Source organism: Momordica charantia, assembly GCF_013281855.1.
Source record: "Momordica charantia cultivar OHB3-1 chromosome 4 unlocalized genomic scaffold, Mcharantia_2.0 BLBB01000004.1, whole genome shotgun sequence".
NCBI classification, from domain to species: domain Eukaryota; kingdom Viridiplantae; phylum Streptophyta; class Magnoliopsida; order Cucurbitales; family Cucurbitaceae; genus Momordica; species Momordica charantia.
This window is the reverse complement of record NW_028275162.1, coordinates 27,027,300-27,044,070: the sequence shown is the minus strand read 5'-3', so window position 1 is coordinate 27,044,070 and position 16,771 is coordinate 27,027,300. Positions and strand designations below refer to the sequence as shown.

At 35.9% G+C, this 16,771-nt stretch overlaps 3 protein-coding genes across 3 annotated transcripts; 2 read left to right on the top strand and 1 right to left on the bottom strand.

The window, feature by feature from the left end:
• Positions 1-15: 15 nt before the first annotated feature.
• On the top strand, positions 16-1,798 carry LOC148212084 (UDP-glycosyltransferase 90A1-like). The gene is made up of 2 exons (XM_088122355.1): positions 16-561; positions 664-1,798. The coding sequence occupies exons 1-2, from the start codon at positions 126-128 to the stop codon at positions 1,680-1,682; spliced, it is 1,455 nt and encodes a 484-aa protein (XP_087978481.1). The 5' UTR covers positions 16-125; the 3' UTR covers positions 1,683-1,798.
• A 4,770-nt stretch (positions 1,799-6,568) lies between these two features.
• LOC111006667 (AAA-ATPase ASD, mitochondrial) lies at positions 6,569-8,511 on the bottom strand. Its single transcript, XM_022278703.2, has one exon. The coding sequence runs from the start codon at positions 8,158-8,160 to the stop codon at positions 6,733-6,735; it is 1,428 nt and encodes a 475-aa protein (XP_022134395.1). The 5' UTR covers positions 8,161-8,511; the 3' UTR covers positions 6,569-6,732.
• Positions 8,512-10,617: 2,106 nt separating this feature from the next.
• On the top strand, positions 10,618-14,646 carry LOC111006412 (putative prolyl 4-hydroxylase 7). Its single transcript, XM_022278352.2, has 8 exons — positions 10,618-10,965; positions 11,070-11,156; positions 11,318-11,375; positions 11,472-11,576; positions 12,882-12,939; positions 13,038-13,213; positions 13,315-13,375; positions 14,028-14,646. Exons 1-8 carry the CDS (start codon positions 10,871-10,873, stop codon positions 14,327-14,329), a joined length of 942 nt encoding a protein of 313 aa, XP_022134044.1. The 5' UTR covers positions 10,618-10,870; the 3' UTR covers positions 14,330-14,646.
• The last annotated feature ends 2,125 nt before the right edge of the window (positions 14,647-16,771 follow it).

Here is a 16,771-nt window from a genome sequence, read left to right as displayed (position 1 = left end):
CACATTTAAAAAGGTGGGTCATTTGAGCATTTGAGTCAATTTCCCCTCTTGTCTCGATTATATATATGCTAAAACAATGAATTCAATACAATTCTGCCTTCCACTCATCTGAAGATAAGTTCCTTATGGATTTCTCAAATTCTCAATCTCAATCTGGTCACGTTGCTCTGTTCCCATTCATGGCGAAAGGCCATACCATTCCACTTCTACACCTCGTCCGCCTCCTCCGCCGCCGCTTTCATGACCTCTCCGTCACCGTCTTCACCACCGCCGCCCACCGCCCATTCATCTCCCAATTTCTCTCCGACGCTTCCGTCTCCATCATCGATCTTCCATTCCCGGAAAATGTGCCCGGCCTCCCCGCCGGAGTCCAAGGCATGGAGACGCTCCCTTCACTATCTCTCTTCCCGGAGTTCTGTATGGCCACAAAATTAATGCAACACGACTTCGAAAAACACCTCAAATCCGTTCCCCCAATCACCTTCCTAATCTCCGATGGCTTCCTCGTGTGGACTCTCGAGTCCGCTTCCAAATTTGGCATCCCCCGAATTTCATTCTCAGGTACCTACTGTTTCTCTTTCTTCAAACTATCACTAAATTCAAAACCTTACACGGATCGATTAATTTTTTTTTTTTTTTATCGATGTTCTGTTCTTTTAACAGGCATGTCAAATTTCTCGGGCGCGATCACGATGGCGGTAATGAAAGACAGCCTCCTCGCCGGAGTTGAGTCCGACGACGAGTTAATCACCGTGACTCGGTTTCCATGGGTGAAGGTCACTCGTAGCGACTGGGAGCCACCGTTCTGGCCGGAATCCGACCCGACGACTCCTCACTCCCGATTTATTAGGGCTTCAATCCAAGCCACTGTCAGCAGCTACGGAACGATCGTGAATAGCTTCTACGAGCTGGAGCCAGCGTTCTGCGATTACTTGAAGAGCGAGGAGGCAAGATCGCGGAAGTCGTGGAACATCGGCCCACTCTGTTTGGCCCAATCGCATAGAGAAGAAGAAGAATGTCCACATCCGAAAGTGAAACCCCGATGGGAGGAGTGGCTGGACCGGAAACAGAACCGAGGAGAATCGGTTCTGTACGTGGCGTTCGGGTCGCAGGCGCACATTTCGGGCGATCAATTGAAGGAGATAGCGATGGGATTGGAGGAATCGGGAGCGAATTTTATGTGGGCGAAGAGAGGAGGAGAATCGGAAGGGGAATTTGAAGAGAGGGTGAAGGAGAGAGGGATTGTGGTGAGGGAGTGGGTGGACCAGAGGGGGGTTTTGGGGCATGGGAGCGTGAAGGGATTTTTCAGCCATTGCGGGTGGAACTCGGTGGTGGAGAGTTTGAGCTGCGGAGTGCCGATTCTGGCGTGGCCGATAATGGCGGAGCAGGCGCTGAACGCGAGGGAGGTGGTGGAGGAGTTGGGGGCGGGGCTGGCGGCGGTGGAATGTGGAGGACCGGTGAAGGGGTTTGTGGAAGGGAAGAAGTTGGGGAGATTGGTGAGGGAGTTAATGGAGGGGGAGAGGGGGAAGCACGCCAGGAAGAGGGCCGGCGAGATTTCGGCCATGTCTAAAAAAGCTATGGCGGAAGGTGGGTCGTCGTGGACCAATTTGGAAGGCATGGTTCACGAGATGTTCACTATAAAAGCTCACCGCAATCTTCATGCCCATAATACTAAATGCTAAATGCTGATTCGAGTTCTAGTTCTAGACTTCGAATAATTCTTCTATTTAAAACTCTGTCGTATTAAAAATAATATAGATTCCCATCAACTTTACAAACAATACAACGTTACTTTTTATATTGTTTTTTTTTCTGACCAAAATATTATTAAGTTCTATTTCTCTATCCAATCTAACCAAAGATTACAAGTTCTACTTCTCTATCCATCTCTTGTTAGACTAAAAAAACTTTTTATTAAATAAATATAATTTAATTGGTTAAGATATTATCGTAAATGAGTTCCGCCTTATTTGAAGAATTGAAGATGAATAGTGAACTAACGTTGGAGTTAAAAAGGGATGAGATGAGGATGGGAGTTGAGGCGAACATCCAAAATCTTAAGGTTGAGATTCAAATCCTATCTCAACAAAGAGGGAGAATTACACCTTTCCTCATTGTAGGAGAGGGTGCTCACATGGCGGTGAAGTTGGTGGTCGACAACGAAATAAAAAATGATGAAATAATAATAATATTTATATGGTAGAAAAACTTGAAACAAGAACCGAACCAGAAAGAGAAACATGACTTTATTTTCCTAAAATTTCCTAAAATTTCAATACGATAGAATGAAAAACAATTGTCACGTTTCTCAAAATTTTGAAACCTGCAGTATATAAACAATTAACTAGTGACTCATGACCCAAAATTAAATCTAACCAATATACAATATAATACAATTACCGTATCAAATAATTGGAATACCGATGCAAATGCAAAGATAATAAAATTATAAGTTGCACAGACATCACGTCACAAGAAGATGGCACCGACTACACAATCAAATTAATATATCTTGCCTAGATTATTGCCTAGTGAGTGCCATCTCTCCTGAATTTCTCCAACTTCTTGAACGTAAATATTAATTTGCTCTCTTCATCATTTGTGATATATTCTTCCCTACCTGACCTCTTTATTTATAGTTAAGTTGAAGCATGTTCGTGTAAACTTCTCATAATTATAATATTAATTAATATATTAGGGTTTTACTTAGAAGGTGCATTCTTATCGAATGAGAAATGTTTATGCAAAGATCTGCACAACGATATTCCTTGAATCAAGCTCGAACCTGGTCTCCGGTCTATCACTAGAGTAGATCTACGCAAGAGGGTAAAATACTCCGCTCAAGTCAGTATAGGTCGGACTCCGTATTCAGTTCGAGGTGAGATTCCATACCTGAGCGTGAAATGAAACCCTCTATTTATAGGTGGTGGGTCCGACAGTACTCACGACCGGCGGTTATTTGTCTTTTCTCATGTCGGACCTGTCGGGTTCCGAGCAGATCGGACCCCAAACAGGTCGTACCTCGACCCCTGCACTTAGCCCTTTTATGTAGGCAAACTCGATCTCCACGAGAGGGCCGAGGTGGTCCTGGGAGATTTCCTTTATCCAGTCTCACGTTCTACTGAGCGTCTTCCACGTGTCCACAGTCATTTTTCCCCCAAATAGGAAATTACTCAACCGTGCGAATTTTCTCAGCTTTCTTGACGTACCATTGTGGGAATAATGGGAACAATAATATATAGTCTAAACTGTACTACAAGATTTGAAAAATAGACCATAATTAAGAAATTTACCATGCATCTAGAAGTCTACATGCAGTTGAGTTAAATTACACGGAGGATTTCGCCGTCTAATTGGTTCAGGAGTGGTCTCTCTGTGTTGATAAAGTTGTTCAGGGAGGGCTGAGTATTTAATTTAATGCCATTGATTTCTGGCTTCCAAAAAAACAAGCTTATCCCCAAAAAAAGGGAATTACTCAATTGGACATTGGTGAGTTTGTTTGGAAACTCCCTAGCTGGCATTCTTCAACCCTCGGCACACCATTTTCACATTACATAATTTCCAACCCTAAAACCCAATGAGATTGGAGGATCATTTTGCAACAAAGTGATAGAGATAATATCCAAGAGGTGGAGGAGTTTGTGTCGCAGGAGAGATCGCAAACTGTGGCTCGCTTTGATTTCTTTAAACGTAAAACAAAAGCAAATAAGGGATGGCAACCTTTTAATGTTAGGGATTTAATTGTGTGCAGTTGATGTCCTTAAATTATTTTTCGATAAATTTGCTCTATATTTTACTACAAATATTTGAATTATCTTATTGTAAAGGAAAAGTTGGTTCGCTTCGACTAAGCTAGAGGAAGGTCGAGCCACCTCGATTAAGTTGGAGGAAGAGTCGACTCAACTCTACTAGTCGAACTTCCACATGTGATCGATCCATCACGTGAAGTTGGCCCTATAGATATGATGACGCCACCATGAATCATGGATATTAATATGATGCCAGAGATTCTATTTTTGTATTTTGTGATTTGAATTTTTGTTGTTGGACATTTGGAAACATGTTTTTTTTTTTCCTTATAAATATTACATTCCAGACGAGGAGGGGAAAGTTCATATCTACCAACCATAAAAGGTACCAAAATTTTGACTACTTGAATCGTGCTTAGATTGATAATTAGATTAAGTAATTTTATTCTATTTTAATTGCATCAAATTGTGTCTTAAATTGTCATAGAGTGCATTTCGAATAACTTTGGAAAAAGAAAATGTTTTTTAAATTTAGGAAAAAAAAATATTTTATCTGTAAACAGTTTTTGAAAGAATTATTCATTTAGACATATTTTTGTTTAACTTTTTAGATGATTAAAAGTGTATTTTATAAATTTTTAAATAGGTTGGTCTGCTGATACTGAAATATTTTCTCAGAAAAAAAAAGTTCTATTGAAATATAGTTTTAATGGGGATAAAAAAAGGGACATTTTAGATTTTATTTTTTGTAAACGAAATATATGTAAACTAACCCTTTGGTCAATGAAGGCTTTTCTGGGTAGGCCTCGTCCAAATTGGGCCCGTTTTGGGCTCCTTTAACTCATTCTCATTCTGGGCTTCTTCAACAACAAATTTAAAGCCCGGTCCGTCTTTTCCCATTCCAAACTCAAAAAGCCCTTCAAATTTGTGTTTACTTACATACATTTTTTTCCCTTTTTAATTACAAATATAAGAACTAGGGATCTAAGCTCTAACTCTAAAAAAATAATAAGATGTCATAACGGTTCTAAGTGTCCATAAATTTTTTAATTTAATTTTTATAATTAGGTCAAAATTCTCCAAAAATCTATATCATTGCTGTATGTCAATAATATTTTTTCTTTCATAAAAAAAGTTTTCTTATGTGCTAACACGAGGTGTATGGACATTTTCATGTCTCTTAGTGAATCGTAGGTTTGAACTCTCACTTTGTAATTGTGGTATATATTATTTAACAAAAGAACATTTTCTTATGCAGTATATAAGAGGCAATAAACAGATATAAAAAAGAAAATCTACCATTAAAAATGACGTAGCGAAATATCATACGAACAATTTGATACTTTGTTTCTAATTTGATCTTAACTCAACAATAAAAGGTCCAGAGATTTCTGTCTCATTATTATTTCTGTTTTATATCCATAATGCCTCTACTTGAATTCTACCTTAAAGTAGGTGTAAAATTTCTATGGACGTGATACTCGAGCGGCATCTACATGGATTTCGCCTAAAAATCAGCATCAAAACTAAAAAATAAAAATAAAAATTTGTTGAATATTCAATATTGTCCACTTCTGCATGTCGGTTTAAGGGGAAGGGGTGGGTGGAGATGAGAGCGATCATTTTCCGCTTTTTTCCTTTTTGACATAAATTTCCCCCTCTTTTTTTTCCTTAGAAAACTGCCACATTAAATTTTATATATATATATAATATGGCGTATTATATATTTTTCCGTTACTTTGACTAAATTACCCTTTCTTCCTTTTTGACAAAGCAAAATCAAGTCTTAAATGTGGGTGCGGAAATAAGTTGAAGAAGTAGAAACGCTATGTGAGTCACGTGACCCACCGTTTGGCATGACGATGGCGCACACAACGACGGCACGTAGCTTCTAGGAAACCACGTAAAACGTAATAAGACTAAAACGACGTGTCGTCGGTCAAATATCTTATAATTTTCTCTTCTTTTAATTTTTAGTATATTATAAAGTCAAGTCAAACATCTGTCATGTTTCGTTTCTTAAATTAATATTGTCGAAATACTGAAATTCGTGATATAAATAAACACGGAAGATATGCTGTACTAAAGATAAATAAATAAACACCAAAGATGAACACAAATTATGTATTTTTAAATTAATTTTTCGATATTACATCAAAGATTGTACATTCATATCAACTTGATCATTTCAACATCTAAGATTATATTTATTTTTTAATTTTTTTTGATACAACATGTAGAGGTGAGAGATCAAATTCATGACTTTTTGATTGAAGGTATATATCAATTATCGTTGGATCATGACACATAAAAATGTAATGCAACATATAAAAGATCATTTATTAGATTTCATTTCTTCTTACCTAAGAGTGTTCACTAAGGATATATTGGATGGACCAAAACGAGCATGACTCAGCGGTAATTGACATATACCTGTTGAGAGTTCAAATCCCCCTTCCAACATGCCGTAAAAAAAAATATATATGTATATATATTCGACGGACCTTAAAAATGGTAAAAATGACTAAAATTTAAATGTAATTGCTACATTTACAGATAGGTCATAAATTAAAGTGTGGAAGCGTGTTGCGAGAAAGTGTGAGATTGAAAAAAAATATATATAGGAACCTTAGCCATTAAATAACATTTAGCTTATGACTAATATCCTCATTTTCTCTACAAATATTCTATTTCAAATTTTATAAAGGAATGATGAATGGTTCTTACTACATAAACAAAAATAATAATAATAATAATAATAACCAATTAAAATTTAATCATCAAAGAGAACACAAAATTTAATAAAGTAGGCTAGTAAATGCCACAAAATTTCATCCTCAGATATGTGAGAGATAATTTTCTGTCACGTATTAAAAAAAATGTAGTATGAACTATGAACAAGTGACATTTTAATAAAATTTTCTTATAATTTTAACTTCAAAAAGCCTTTTAACCATAGTTAGCGAAACGATCTGCAAGTTGTTCATAATTCAGCCGCCGGTTCCTGCTTCTCTTTCTGGTACTGCTCCGCTTTCACTCTCTCTTCTTCCTTAAGCTCTTCCAGAGCTTCGATCAGACTCTCCAGACAAACCCTAGGGTCACCGGAAACTGCCTTGGGCATCAAATGCTCCGCCACATCCGCCGGAGTTATTCTGGTCTCGCCCAGGAGCTTCTCAATCTTCGAAAACAGAGGATGCGAATCAAGCTTCAGATAGTTCTTCGCAAGAACTTTGAACGCTTCGAATCCACAGAACGACATTTCTATAAGCTTGTCCATTCGCCCTTTCCGAATTAGCGCCGGATCCAGCTTCTCCACATAGTTCGTGGTGAAGACGATTAGCCTTTCTCCTCCACACGCCGACCACAGCCCGTCGATGAAGTTCAGAAGCCCCGAAAGCGTAACTTCGCTAGGGTTTGAATCGCTAAATTCCTTCATCGCCATTTTAATCATCGGATCCATTTCTGTTTCTGCTCGTCCTCGTTCCCTGTTGTTCCTTTTCATTCTCTGCCCGGTGAGATCGAGGGAACAATCAATGTCCTCGATCACGACGACGGATTTGCTTGAAATTTCAGTCAGCAATCTCCTCAATTCGATGTTGTTCTTGACGGAAGTCAATTCGAGGTCGTAAATGTCGTAGCCCAAAAGATTCGCCATGGCCGCTATCATCGTCGATTTACCAGTTCCCGGGGGGCCGTACAGGAGATATCCCCTTTTCCAAGCCCTACCGATTTCTTTGTAAAATTCCTCCGCCTGGCTGAACGCAATCAAGTCTTCAATAATCTCCTTCTTCTTCTCCGGCTTCATCGCCAATGTACGGAACGTCGCCGGATGTTCGAACACGACGTGGCTCCAATCGGCGTCTTGGTTCGTGAATAGCTTCCGCTGCCTGTTCTTCACCTTTATCGCCTTCCCTTCTTTCATCACGTGGTTCAAATACTGCCCGATTACGAGATCTCTGTGTCTTCTATGGAAAGTGAGCATGAAAAACTTCTTCTCCTCTGACCCTGGGTGGAAGGAGATGGTCTGGGACTGGGAAATTTGTTTCCCAGATGACCACCATAGCTTCACCCCGCTGAATTGTTCTGCAACTTGTTCGTGGTCGTCCATGGTGAGGATGAGAGAGTGGTTGTTGTGGAGGGAATCGGCCTTGAGGCGCTTGGCTTGGGAGGAGGAGTTTCTGGTGAGGTAATTTTGAATGGCGATGTAAGCTTCGCTGCGGGTGAAGCCCTCTCCGGTGAACTCATTGAAGGTGATCTGAATGTAGGGGTAAAAGAAGCCGGCGAATTTCTGAGAGTATTTCTCGAAGCAGGCGCGGAGCTCGAATGGGAAATACTGTTGGAAAATTGCCCAGACGAACACCAAACTGCCGATTATGGATCCAACGCTGGTAAACATTTCTGCAAATGCCATTCTTCTTATTCTTCTTCTTCTTCTTCTTCTTCGAATCTAATAAAATTCTTGTTGAAGTTCTGAGAATTTGTTTGCTGGGTCAGATAATTAAGAAAGAGGTCGGGTTGGAACTTGGCCTGCAATATTCTGTTGAATTGAGAGGGTTTGTTACGTTGTGTGTGAAAAACATGTTTAGAACTTCAAAGTTTCAGGCTAGAATTTGACATTTCTTTGGCTACTTCCTTGCGGACGAACGGCTTTCACTTTTTCTTGTACCATATGCTTTCGTATTTCGTTTGATTTTATTTTTTCTTTTTTTATTCCTCTTTTGTCGTTTGTGCTATCTCTATCTGTTTCCTTTTTGTCGTCCTTTTATACAGCGTTTATTTGTTTCCCCCGTTTAGTAAATTGGGTTTTATCCGTTTGGTTGATAATATGAAAACAGACATTTAAGAATTGTGAACATTTTATAAATGCCATTCAACTATTTTTTGGGCGGCTAGTATTTGTAGTAATAGAAGGTAGCGTGTGAAGATTTGATAGTTCATCTTCATCAAAGTACCGAGTAAATATGCTTTTTACTGTTAGAACTATGTTCATTACTTTAAAATTGTGTTAATAATGGCTAGATTAGAATATTTTTGTTTTGGAGTCAGGTGAGCATTTTTAGACTATTTTATTTTATGGATTGGGATTTGACTTTCCTACTGCAGTCAAAATTTTAGATGATTTATTGGTTTGTTTTTAGTTAAATAAGATCTTGAAAAATGCATTGATTTTACAACTTTTTCAATTTTATAGTTTAATCTGCGGAAATTAAAAATTAGTTAGAATTATAAGTTTAGGGATAGACTCCCTAACTTTAAAAAGTGTCAGAGATTTTGTGTCAAACTGGTCACTGTTGAACTTTTTTTCTTGAATTTTCAATTTTGTATTTAATAAATTTATAAATTTTCAACCATCTAGAACCTATCCGAATTTTTGTTAGCGTTCATGGATCTATTAGATATATAATTAAAAGTTTATGGTTGTCTAATAGGTCCAATTTAAAAAAATTTCGAATGTGTTGAGAATTGATTGAACACAAATTTTAATGTTAAAAAAATTTATCCGACATTCTTAAAGTTAATCATCTATTAGATACTTTTTAAAATTAAGAAACTATTAGATACAAACTTTTTAGTAGTTTAATTTAACCCGGGAAATTTGAGCAAAATATAGGGAAGAATTTTTTCTTCCCTTTTTTATGTTTTAGTCACATGTTACCAAAAGTTTAATATTTAAAAGCTTTCTTTATAAGAATTAAGAGTGTTCAAAAAACTCGACAATCCGACGAACCCAATCCAAACCATAATGGTTGGATTGGGTTAGATGAAGTTTTGGGTTGGGTTGGGTTGTGATTTTTCTAACCCGATCGGATTAGGTTGGGTCTCGGGTTCAACCTTTAAAAAATCAGTCAACCCAATCCAATCCGAATTTATGCATATATGTATATTTTTCTTAATTATATATATAATAATATATTTATCTTCAATATTATCGATCCATTTAGTGTTAATAATCGCGGTTCAAATTTTAAATGATGTTTTAAGTCTCAATAGTTTAGTCTTATTATCGGGATTGTACCAAAGTAAAAATGAGGAATCCATTTTGCAGTAATGTTTGTAGGCCATAGGCTATTTAATATAAATAAATTACACTATTCCTTATTGGTTACTGATATCTTAACGTCCGCAACTTGGTCTGTGAATTGTTGTGGATTCAGGACTGTATTGAATATTATTTATTTGTTATTTGACTTTTTTTTTTGAGATGATATTTTATTTATTGTTTGACTTAGTATAATTTCTCTACCTCAAAAATTTCATATATGGTAACGATCAAATTTTATTAGTGAACTAGAACCCGCAAAAGACTTTGGTTAAATTGAGATAAAAGTCAAGGTGAAATTATCTAGTAAAACTCATTTTTTTTAATTAGAAAACATCTCCGATTAAAATATATGTTCTCAATCAAAAAATTATAATTTTCATTATTAGAAAAATAATTATCGTACCTATAATTATAATTTCTCTGTTTTTTTTTCTTATTTCGAAGAACATAATTTTTGTTAAAGCGAATATAGTTCAACGATAATTAACATATATCTTGAATCAAGAATCAAGAAACTATGAGTTTGATCTCTCATCCCGTACAAAAAAGAGAAAATTAATAACATAACCTCAAACCTTAAAAAAGAGTAGATCTCAATTACCCCTAAACTATATTTATATGGGTCATCGATATAAAAATTATAGTTTGTAATGTATTAAAAAGCTATTAAAATTTAGGCACCGTTAAACTTAACAAATTCGGACGCCAATTTAGACATTTAAAAGGAAAAAAAAAAAGTAAAAATTATAGGTTTATTAGATATAATTTTCATAATTTAGGAATAAAAGAACTGTAAACAAGATTGACGGTAATGGGGTGGGTTTCTGTAATAGTCAAAATCGTGCGTGGTGAGAAAGAGAGAACATATTGCAAGTTTCTGAATGTGGTTAAATCGTGAGAGAAAAACCCAAAAAACTTTCCGAGTTTGAATTGGATCAACACCCCACTGATTCTCCTTCATTGTCTTTGACAGTTGAATTTCCTCATAAATTCAAATCCATCTGTTTTTCCTTTCCCTTCAATTTCAGTTTATTTCTTTCCTTCTCCGATTTGATATCGGAGGAACGACGCCTGGCTCATGGATTCCCCGCGGTTCCTCTCATTTTCTCTTTGTTTTCTCTTCGTGTTCACTGCCTTGGCTCGCTTGCCGGACATGCGCGCGCACAAGAAAATGTATGATCCTTTTCGTCTTCTTCTTCTTCTTCTCGTTCTTCTCCATTTTTGTTTCACGCATCGACTGATTCATGGTTTTGGATTCGATTGTTTTCGGATTTCAGAAGTGGATCTGTACTTCGATTGAAGGGGGAACCCTCTCCGCTCATTTTCGATCCAACACGAGTCACTCAGCTCTCCTGGCAACCCAGGTCATTACTGTTTCCTTAGGGGATCTAATTTGACGTTCCTTTCATCTCTCGTATATTGCTTGATTATGAGTCAACCACATTTTCTATCACTTAGTTTTTAACGATATACTTAATTGGCGATTTGTTTCTTTATATTCTTCTCAAAAAGTATTTATCTACAGGGCATTTTTGTATAAGGGATTTTTATCTGATAAGGAATGTGACCATCTAATCGATCTGGTGAGTGAAGCAAGGAACGGATTGTTTGTTTTAGTCTAGATTTTAGTTTTGTGGGTATTTATATATGTTGGTTTGGTTCTGTTATTTTTGGAATAGGCCAAGGATAAATTGGAGAAGTCAATGGTAGCAGATAATAATTCTGGTAAGAGTGTAAGTAGTGAAGTCCGGACGAGTTCTGGCATGTTCCTTCACAAGGCCCAGGTGTGTCAGTTCATCTGAATCATCTTTTTGTGTTGAACTTGTTAGATTTATTATTACGCTTTGTAAATTACAGCGCCTGGAGCATTATAATGTCGGAGTCATGGTTTAATTATTTTGTGATTATGTATGTTAAAGATTATATGTCATGGTATGTGTTTGTAAAATTAGGTGAGAATGAAAATGTAGTCGTAGATGTCAGTATATGGAATTATGGACATGTTATCTAATATCTTGGTGTTGATCTACATTCTAAGAAAACAACTTCTTAGGTAAACTGTGTGAACTCATATGAATTATTTGAATTCAAGAATTTTCTTGAATACTACTTTTTAGGCCGACCACATTACAAGTCATGAATGATAGTGAATAGTATGTTTTTTTGTAGCATAAGTGATATTTGATATCAATATATGTTTATATAGTAAGAAAGGTATGTTTTAATATAAGTGAGAAAATTGTTTAATTTTTGGAGTCTAGTCATTGCCCCAGTCTGATTTGACCCTATGTCATGTTGGAGCATCGTTTTGGGGGAGAATCAATCAACATTCCAATTTATTGACATGTTGTCAACAATATCCCTTTATATTTCATGAGGGAGGATCTATCTGCCCTCTCCTCTTATCATCATCCATACTGTTTCAGCTTGTCAATGATACTGTTGGCAACATGAACATCCTTGATTTCTTCCCTTGAAATGGGCTTAATCCTGATGTTAATTTCCCCAATTTTTCCTCTACAAGTATGATCCTGTTACGGGAGAGATCATTGACAAAACCAGCAGATTTCCATTTTGAAGATTGGTAGGGTGACAGTTGATTATTGTTGATACTCAGGTGTTTGAGGACCTGGTTTTTGTTTGTTTCTAGTGAACAGAATTTCCTTCGTAAATAAACTTCAGTAGAAGATGTATTGAGGTTTCAAGTCTTGAAGAGTAATACTAATTTGTTATATTATTTTAAAATATAGAAGTTCAGTTATGTAGTTAATGCAATACACTGCAAGTTTGTAAATTATCCCATTACTACTTTTGCCACCAAGTTTAATGAAACATGGATGACAAAATGTAAAGAATAAGTTGATCCTAGTAATGATAATAATTGATGATACTGAGAATGATCTTTAGAATATTTATTTAAGAAAGTGACTGTTGATAGACATGAGTATATTTTATTTTATTTTATATGATTATTATGTTTAGCAATACTTTATTGACATATCAATAATTCGATCTTTAAATCATGGCTTACCCCTCAATTCGCTTTGAAGCTTAATTATGATGTATATGATTTGTTTTGTGCTTTGAAGGATGAAATAGTTGCTGCCGTTGAGGCCAGGATTGCTGCATGGACATTCCTTCCAGCAGGTATGTTTGCTGTGTGCTCATTGTCATTGATGTTCATTATCTTTTTAAGATTATAAAGCTACCACACTTAACTTTCTTAAAACTGTTGTTAATATCAGAAAATGGAGAGTCCATTCAAATTCTGCACTATGAGAATGGTCAGAAGTATGAACCACATTTTGATTATTTTCACGACAAGGTGAACCAGGAGTTAGGTGGCCACCGAGTAGCCACAGTCTTGATGTATTTATCCAATGTTGAAAAGGGTGGAGAAACCATCTTTCCAAATTCAGAGGTATGGCAGCAGTTCTGAAAATTCTGTCTGCTTTTATTTTGCAAAAAATGGAAACAAATTATATCCACACATTTCAATTTTTATTACTTTGTCTTCTGCAGTTTAAAGAATCTCAAGAAAAGGATGACAGCTGGTCTGATTGCGCTCGTAAGGGTTATGCAGGTAGGTAATTGTTTTTTATGTGTTATTATGAGTATAGATTATAAGTCATCAATGTATTAATTTACATTTCAAACTCAGAAGAGGCCTCGGATGGCCTATCTATCATTGCTAGACCTTCCCTGAAAACATCTTTCTGAACTTGATCTTCATTCCTGGGCTTTGATAAAGGGTGCTCTTTACCGGTTAAAATACCTTATTGAGAGCCAACTTGAGAATAAGTATCTGTATTGTTTTTCAATCTTCGGATACATTTGACCCTCTGTTATGAGAGTTTTGCCTTTCCATGAGATGCTTGCGTACATCATTATAGTCTATTCGGTATATAGTCTGGCTTAAAAAAATTTTAGTTGTGCAATTAGTTTGGGAGGTTCGCGAGGCTTCTAAACGTTTTAGAAGGCGTATCTAGACGCCATTACTATGGCAAGGCATGCCCAGTAAGGAGTATTTCTAGTTCTTAATTAGAAAATAATAGGAAAAAAAAAGAGGAAAATATTGCATTGATGTTTATATCTAAACAATCACATAAATAGAACTCTCTTTTCTATAATTTTCATTATGATGACTCTGTTCTATTTTTGTCGTCCATCTTTCCAAGCTTCTGGGATTGAATTATACATTCTTTATGGTTCTACAACTTGGCTGTTGGTTGCAGTTAAAGCGAAGAAGGGTGATGCATTGCTGTTCTTCAGTCTCCATCTCGATGCAACAACAGATGTCAAAAGCTTGCACGGCAGTTGCCCCGTGATTGAGGGCGAGAAATGGTCTGCAACCAAATGGATTCATGTGAGATCCTTCGAGAAGCCAACTCGCCCAAGTCGTCGTCTAGATTGCGTTGATGAGAACGAAAATTGCGCTTCATGGGCCAAAAGGGGTGAGTGCAAAAAGAACCCTACTTACATGGTGGGTTCTGAAAGTGCTTTAGGATACTGTAGGAAGAGTTGCCAAGCCTGTTAAACCTAAAAGCTAAAACTAGGAAAAATTCCACATATCTCTCTCTCTCTCTCTCTCTCTCTCTCTCTCTCTCTCTCTTGTTTTGCCAAGGGTGAGTGTTGATTCCCTAATGGCTGTGGTGTATATAACATTGGGCAGTACCTTGGTATACAAGTGGGTATTCATCTCTAAGATTAAAACTTGTAGTAGCAATTAGCCAAATGTTTCATTTGGTGAAATGAAACACAATGAGAAAATTCTCTGTAATCTCATATATACTATTGAGTATTGAGTGAGAAGGGTGACTTATTTGTCAACTTTTTCACTTAAGTTTACAATTATATATTTCTGTCCCTTCTTGAAGTATGCAATAAAACTTTATATCAATACCAATCTCCTCTTTGTGACAAGATATTCAAGTACTGGTATCATAATTTTGTTTGTTGAGTGAGAAATAAACATCATTTATGGACTTCTGATTTTGTGTTATTTTATATTTAGGAAAATGAAAAATAGTTAGTTTTCTTTTTTAAATAAAATATTTAAAATTTATTTATACATCTTTTAAATTCTTATGTGACATTCATGATAAAAATCACTTGTGGAAAACAAAACTTTTGTATGACTTCTAATAATTTAAAAATTTAGTGTGTGTTTGGGAATATTTTGTTTCTTGTATTTGTTTCCTCCACATTAATAAAGATAAGTATGATCAACATACATGAATACAAAAATGATAAAACAATATCTTTTATTTATGTTGGAACAAATTAGAAAACAAGAAACAAGTTTTATCTTTTATTTATCTTGGAACAAGAAACTTGTTTTTGTTATTTCTAAAATTTCTATAAAAAAATGAGGAACAAGAAAAAAATAGTTGTCAAATATTTAGATTTTCTATAAAACTAAAAATGAGAAATAAGAATTGAGAATGTTTCTGACGCTTACGGTTTATATGAAGGAGCAATTTTTTTTTTTTTTGAATATCCACAAGTTTACAACAATACGAAATTGTAATGTCACAAAATAGTCCTGAAAAAGACCCAAGTAATATATTTGGATTAAATAAAAATATGTAAAATTCAATTAATGTCTTTATTAAATGATGTGCCACTTTGCCATTGGCTTAAAAAATGATACTTCACAATTTGTAATTTTATTGTTTTTCTTTTTCTTCCCTACGAACGATGAATTTTAACCAATAAAACACTCAAAAACTACCAAACGAAACTGAATCCACGAGAGAACCAAAATTTTTGGGTGATGCAACCAATCCTCATCCTTTTTACCAAATTTGAGTTCATTTCAATGAAGTGCTCACCACAAGCAACACCAACCAAATAACCCCACAAAGAGAACCGTTATGTCAGTTAAAAATGGACCCTTTTCTTCACAAATTAAATAAAGAAGCTCTCAATTAGAGAGAAGGAAAATAAATCAAACACACATCAAAACTACAGATTATCCATGACAACATTGCAGAGATCATCAATCTCCTTCCGAAGGCAAGGCTCCTCCGGCCTTATTTGGGACGACCATCTCCGAGTACTCGAGCCGAAAAGTACTGTACCGAGCCCGACCTCGCCATCCCTGATGAGCCAAGAACTGCACCTTCCGACCCCGGAAAGAAATGGAGATGCAAAATTGACAGAAAATACGACTCCGGAGTCTGGTTTGCCAAATTCATCATCTCCTCCCCAAGAAAGGGCTCAAAGATGCTCTCTTTCTTCCATTTTTGGACGTTGCATGGGCTCTCCTGCCATTTAGGGTCAATTTCTTAATATTTTCTCTCTTAAAATCTCCATTGTTCTGCTTCTATTTTGTAATATTGGATTCTAGAATTTCATAGTTACGCTGCCTTTGAATCATTATCTAATTGGGGTAAAATTTGGATCTATTTCAATTATCCGTACTCGCGTTCAACATATTCATCAACATTCATAATATGGGCTCCATAAATATTTTTTTAAATACCTATAGAAATGTTAACAAAACATAATGAAAATATTGAGATATACAAAAATAATATCGACAAACTTATCACTAAGGTAAGGATGAACCTAAATAATTAGAAACGTGAAGATCTTTTTACGAATTATTTATAATTTTATCGTAAATATCTATGACGACGGTCAATATTTTACGAGATCTCGATATTTTGCTTGAAGGATGGTATCTAAATTGTGGATCAAAAGTTGGTATTTTAGGATAGGAGTTCCACATCTGAAGAAGAATTCCAAAGAGGAATATTAAACCAGCACAATGCATAATCTTTTTGGCATCTTGCTCAGAATTTCAGTTCCTTGTGCTGTAACTTTTGACTTGAATTCTGTCGGTGGTATTTTTCATAAGGTTTGAATTCGTCCAATTTGGCCACTGAATTCAAATATGTTGAACAGAATAGAATCGTAAATGAAATTGTTGGAGGAAAAATGGGTTGTTCAAATTCAACCAACTTCCAAGGTG